Source organism: Pelophylax lessonae, assembly GCF_965119305.1.
Source record: "Pelophylax lessonae genome assembly, chromosome: 5".
NCBI lineage: Eukaryota > Metazoa > Chordata > Amphibia > Anura > Ranidae > Pelophylax > Pelophylax lessonae.
This window is the reverse complement of record NC_138772.1, coordinates 147,992,199-147,998,198: the sequence shown is the minus strand read 5'-3', so window position 1 is coordinate 147,998,198 and position 6,000 is coordinate 147,992,199. Positions and strand designations below refer to the sequence as shown.

General features: G+C 49.5%; 1 protein-coding gene across 1 annotated transcript in view; it reads left to right on the top strand.

The window, feature by feature from the left end:
* Positions 1 to 772: 772 nt before the first annotated feature.
* Positions 773 to 6,000, top strand: part of SGO1 (shugoshin 1) — a 52,014-nt gene continuing 46,786 nt past the window's right edge. Inside the window, exons 1-2 of the mRNA XM_082259850.1 lie at positions 773 to 928; positions 1,018 to 1,214. Of these exons, the coding sequence (XP_082115976.1) occupies positions 787 to 928; positions 1,018 to 1,214 (339 nt within the window). The 5' untranslated portion in view covers positions 773 to 786. The remainder of the gene's footprint in view (positions 929 to 1,017; positions 1,215 to 6,000) is intronic.

Genomic DNA, 6,000 nt, shown 5'->3' with positions numbered 1-6,000 from the left:
CGCCCACAAGGGGAGGAGTCTAGTGACGTAGGTCTACGTTGCTGGACGGAATCGAGCCACTTTGCCGCAGTACAGTCCCAGTGACTGGTCGGCAAGTGGTTAAAGATAGACTCTTTACATCTGTCAGCTGCACCACATTTGCAACTAGTTCTGTTTTTTTTTTTTTTTTTTTTTTTTTTTCATAGAAACCTGTTATGTATTTTGCATGCATTTTCCATACCTGGTAACCTAAAATTTTTATTGGTCAACATGAAAACACATGACTGATTTAACATGCATCGAAAAGCCGTGTTAAACATGGAAACAGAAAGGAGTGAACTTAGCCTTATTTCTCTAGTACCACTTCTAAACGACACTCTCATGCCGTTTAGTTAACAATTAAAAAGTTAGGGTTGTTTTAAAGTAGGCTCCTTCCTGGCTCACCTGCCCTCTGCCTATCCATTATAATGTAAGGGATTCCACGTGGAGGCTCTCAAAGTTTAGAGTTAGGACTACAGATAATACTGGGGTGCCTTGATGGGGCTCTGTAGCTTACACATGTATTTACAAATGTGTGCAAACTAAAAACCTGTTTTTAATGTATATTGTGTTAGGATAATTCAGCTGGTTGCAGGCTGGTCAGTAAGTAGGGCCAGGAATTTCTTTTGGTTTTGCATGCCTTGCCCTACCAAGTGCTCCTTGCTGCAAAGGCCAGTTTTAGGTTGGGGCAGTGGCCATTTGTTTGTATTATGCTCTAAATACTTTTGCCATAATGTCCCTTTCCTTTTGCAGTGCACAGAGAAAACTATGGCAAAAGAAAGGTGTTTAAAAAAATCCTTTCAGGACAGCCTTGAAGACATAAAGGAGCGCATGAAAGAAAAGAGAACTAAAAAACTGGCAAAGGTGACGGCAGTCAGTAAGGTGTTATCTTCAAAAGTCAAAATCATCGGTAAGATATATATTTTTTATTTTATTCTTTTCACAATTTTTGCATTAACACTTGGTGTACATGCTGTTAATGTGGGTTACTTTTTTCAGGCAATAATTCTATAACTGTAAAGAGCTATCAGTCCAATAATCAAGCTTTAGCTCTTGCTCTGGAAGCTGAAAAGTTTAAGACCAGACAAGCTCAGGATCTCATCCTCCATTTGAAAAGAGAGCAGCAGAGGTTGATGTTTGAAATCTTTCTTTTGAGAAGAAAGCTCAACCTTCAACAGGGAAGCACTCAATCTGAGGTGAGTAAAAGTCATTTGACTTGTCAATAATGCATATGCCTAAATTGCACACCCTTCAAAAAAATCTGACCTGCTTGTTTTTTGTTTTTTTGCCATAAAACTTTGCATTTCGATAATGAAAATTGGCCCACTAATGTTTTGGAAGTCGTTCAATACTCACTTTTTCAAACAATTTTTTAATTGTGTATGGCCAACATTACCCCACTTAAGGCAGAAAAGCAGACCTTTGGGAGGGTTTACATTGTACGTGGAAGGCTTGCTTTGCCTTGTATAAGGCTTGTTTGTTTCATCCATAACAATGTCGGGGGCTGCATTTTGACTCTTCTCCAGTCTGGTGTGAAGATGTCTCTGGCTTAAAGTACTATCAAGGGACAGATCTTTGCCTTAGCCATTTTATTTCAGAGATCTATCGGGTTTTATTCCTTGGTTAGTTTTGTCCCTGTAGGACTCTGACTTGGTGCTATCTGTTTTGTAGTCTTCCCCTTTTTTTTTTTTTTTTGAAGATCTCTGACAGATTGCCTTGCCGTTTCCTATGCACAGGGTGGTCCTTTTGGTCACTATTCCTTGGTTTTGGTCACTATTCCTTGGTTTGAAGTCACTGGGTTGGCTGTGCTTTTCTGCAAGGAACCCACCCTATCTCCTTCTTCACCAGGATAAGGTGGTGTTGAGAGCTCAGTCCTCTTGCTTTTTGTGTGGGGTTTTTTTTTTTTTTTTTTCTAACGTGAGGGTTATTGCAGGACTCGGGTGACTTTCTGATCCACTATCTCCTAGGTGGGTTTGTCACTTGTTTCTTAGGCCTATGTTATCAGGGGCAGGGTACCTCCTTTTCCTGGTCAAGGCCCATTCCACTAGGAGTGTTAGTATTTCCTGGGCTCTTCGGCATCAAGCTTCTGTCTATTGTAAGGCTGCTACCGGGTCTTCTCTTCACATGTCTGTGAAATTCTACAGGTAGAAGTTTATTCCTCTGGAAGCCAGTTTTAGGGGAAAGATCTTGCAGGTGACCTTTTTATAGCGGACTTCCATCGTGTTTTTGTTTTTGTGGTGTTGGCCTTATTGTGGTCGTCCCACCTCTAGACCATTGCTTTGGGATATCCCAGATGTATCTAATTTGTGTGTGTATATACTCACTGGCCACTATTGGGTACATGTTGCTAGTACCGAGTTGGACCCCTTTTGCCTTCAGAACTGCCTCAATTCTTTGTGGCTTAGTCAACAAGGTGTTGGAAACATTCCTCAGATTTTGGTCCATATCGACATGAAAGCATCACGCGGTTGCTGTAGATTTGTCGACTGCAAATATCCTGTTCCACCACATCCCAAAGGTGCTCTATTGGATTGGGATCTGGTGACTGTGGAGTACAGTGAACTCATTGTCCTGTTCAAGAAATCAGTTTTGAGATGATTTGAGCTTTGTAACCTAGGGCATTATCATGCTGGAAGTAGCCATCAGAAGATGGGTACACTAGTCATATAAAAGGAATGGACATGGTCAGCAACAATACTCGGGTAAGCTGTGGGCTGCAGTGGGAGTTCCTGGAGGCGTGTGAGGGGGTGGAGCCCCTCCCTAGACCCGGGCACATCGTTCCACAGGCCTTTTTTTCCATGCGGACAGCGCTGCTGAGCGGTCCTCTACACTTCTGGTGCATCTGGGTGGTGAGCCTTTTGGGGGTCTCTCTTCTCTCTCTGCAAGGGTCTCTAGGCACGCTTTTTTTCTTTTTTTTTTCTCGTTTTGTCATAATTTGCTGACGGGTTCCCCTGGTGTACCATGGACCCTGCTGCACTTGTGTCCCCACCTGATCCCCTCGAGGTGGCCGCAGGGCCCTCCGGTCCCCAGCTCACCATTGATGCGCTTTCGGCTGTCCTGGATTAATTTGTGTCCCGGGTGGAGGGTGGCCTGTCGGGGGTGGGGGGCTAAAAAGTGACCCCCACCTACCCCTGTCTCGTCTGATGCCTCAGATTCTGATTCTGAGCCAGTCGCTGCTGACGCGTGTCTCTCCTCTGGGGCTGCTGTCTTGCGCCCCGTGTCCTCTGATAGTGAGGATGACCTTTCTGCCTCCGCTGTAGCACAAGACAAGGCGCTGGTGGACGCGCTGATTGTGTCTGTCTGGGAGACCCTAAAGCTGGAGGATGCAGCTGCGGATGCGACTGATACGGAGGTTGCCTTTGGCACTCGCAAGCCCTCCAGGGTGACGAAGGTTTTTCCTTTTCCCAAATGCTTTGACAATATCCTTAAGAAGGAGTGGGTCCATCCGAAATGACCCCCTGGGATGCCCAAACTGATTGCTAGGCGCTACCCATTTGAAGAGTCCCTCCTTAAGAAATGGACGGTGGATCCACCGGTCTCCAGGCTAAATAAGGCTACTGTTATCCCGGTGGAGGATTCCCTGTCCTTTAGGGATTCGGTTGATCGTAGGACGTAATCTGTGTTCCGCTTTGTTCTCCCTGGTGGGGTTAGCTTTCAGACCAGTGTTTACCATTTGCTCTGGTTTCGTAAACCTTGACGGAATGGGCCAAGTTGTTACGCTGTGACCTGGAGGGGAGAAGCCTCCCCCCTGCCGTGGCAGAGTTGCTGGACCAGATGGTGCAGGGGCTGCAATTTGTGACGCCGTGCTGGATGCTGCTCCACTGCTGGGGCGTTTGTCGTTCTTGGCGGTGGTCCTCCGGCGCATGCTATGGTTGAAGTGCTAGTCAGCGGATCAGGCTTCCAAAAAAGCCTTGACTGATCTCCCTTTTCAGGGGGATTGCCTGTTTGGTGCTACCTTGGATGATATCAAAGGTCTCACTGGGGGCAAGAGCACCTTTCTCCCGCAGGCTGCCAAGGGTAAGGAACCTCGTCGCAGACGGGGACCCTCCTTTTCAGCCCACAAGAAGTTTTTTTTTTTCGTTCCTCCGGGGCGGGTGACAAGGCGAAGCCCTCCAAGGCCCCCTCGGGGGGTTTCAAGAGACCCTGGTCAGGTAAACAGACATGCGGTTCTTCCAGACCTGAGGACAAGTCCGCTTTGGCCTGAAGGTGCGCCCCCACCCATGTCAGGGGTGGGGGGCGTCTTTGCCGGTTCCCGGACCTGTGGCTCTCCAGGATTCAAGACAAATGGGTTCACGAGGTCATGCGGTCGGGATACAAGATCGAGTTTCGGTTAGTTCCACCGGTGAGGTTCTTCCCTTCCAATGTGCGACTGTCCCGGATCACCTAGGGCTCTGTTGGGGGCAGTGCAGGACTTGCTACAACAGGGAGTGGTAGTTCCGGTACCCTGTGGGGAACGTTTTTCGTGGCTTTTACTAAAATCTGTTCACGGTGCCCAGGAAAGAGGGCAAGGTGCTTCCCTGCATCAGGGGGACTTTCTGGCCTCCATAGATATCAAGGATGCCTATCTTCACATTCCCATTTACGCAGGACACCAATGTTTTCTGCGCTTTGCTGTGGGAGAGGACCATTATCAGTTTTGGTCTCGCCTCTGCTCCCCGGGTCTTCACAAAGGTTTTGGCCCCAGTTCTGGCGCTGTTGTGGCAGCGGGGCATATCGGTTCTGGGCTACCTGGATGACCTCCTCCGTGCAGAGTCTCTGAAGGCTCTGTTGTCAAACTTGGAGATCACCATGACCTCTTTGGAAGAGTTCGGGTGGCTTGTGAACCTGCAGAAGTCATCCCTGGTTCCCTCCAGGAGACTGGACTATCTGGGCCTGACTTTGGATGCGTCCTTGGCCAAGGTGTTTCTCCCTGCGGAGAAACTCCAATAGATAGTCGGCGACTCAGCTATTACTGTCCGCCAACTGGCCGTCCCTTCGGACCTGCATGAGGGTTCTGGGACTGATGGTGGCGTCTTTCGAGGCAGTACCTTTTTTGCTCAGTTTCATACGAGGACTCTCCAAAAGGAGATTCTTCTCAAATGGAACCAGAATCCCGATTCCCTGGACAATTGGATCCGGCTGAGCGAGCGGACCAGGGAGTCCCTGGTTTGGTGGCTTCGGTCTCCGATGCTCAGCCAGGGGAAGTCATTTCTTCCGATCTATTGGTCGATTGTCACCACGGATGCCGGTCTATCCGGATGGGGAGGGGTTCTCGGCAGACTTTCTGCTCAGGGGCTCTGGTCCCTGGAAGAATCCAGGTTGCCGATAAATGTGTTGGAACTGAGAGCGATCAGGCTTTGCCTGGTTCACTGGACCGAGCGTCTTCGGGGCTGCCCGGTTCGGATTCAGTCGGACAATGCCATGGCCGTGGCTTATGTCAATCGCCAGGGGAGCAACAAGAGTGTTCTGGCGGCCGTGGAAGTGGCTGGCATCCTTCATTGGGTGGAACGTTTTTGTTCCGGCTCTCTCCGCGGTTCACATTCCAGGCGTGGAAAATTGGCAGGCGGATTTTCTCAGCCGTCAGACCTTGGATCAAGGGCAATGGTCTCCTCTTCCAGAGGTGTTTCACCAGTTGTGCCTTCATTGGGGCACCCCGGATGTGGTTCTGTTGGCGTCTCGGCTCAACAGGAAAGTGCAGAGGTTTGTAGCCTGCTCCCGCGATCCTCTGGCCGACGCCACAGACGCGCTGGTTGCCCCGTGGGGGCAGTATCAGCTGCTGTATGCCTTTCCTCCTCTCAAGTTGCTGCCGAAACTTCGAGGCGGAAGGAATTCCGGTCATTCTTGTGGCTACGGACAGGCCTCGTCGGGCCTGGTACGCTGACTTGGTCAGGCTGGTCGCGGACGCTCCTTGGCGGCCTACTCTCAGGGAGGATCTGCTGTCTCGGGGGGCCGATCTTCCATCCTGCTTTACGGTCGCTGGCTTTGATGGCTTGGCTGTTGAGA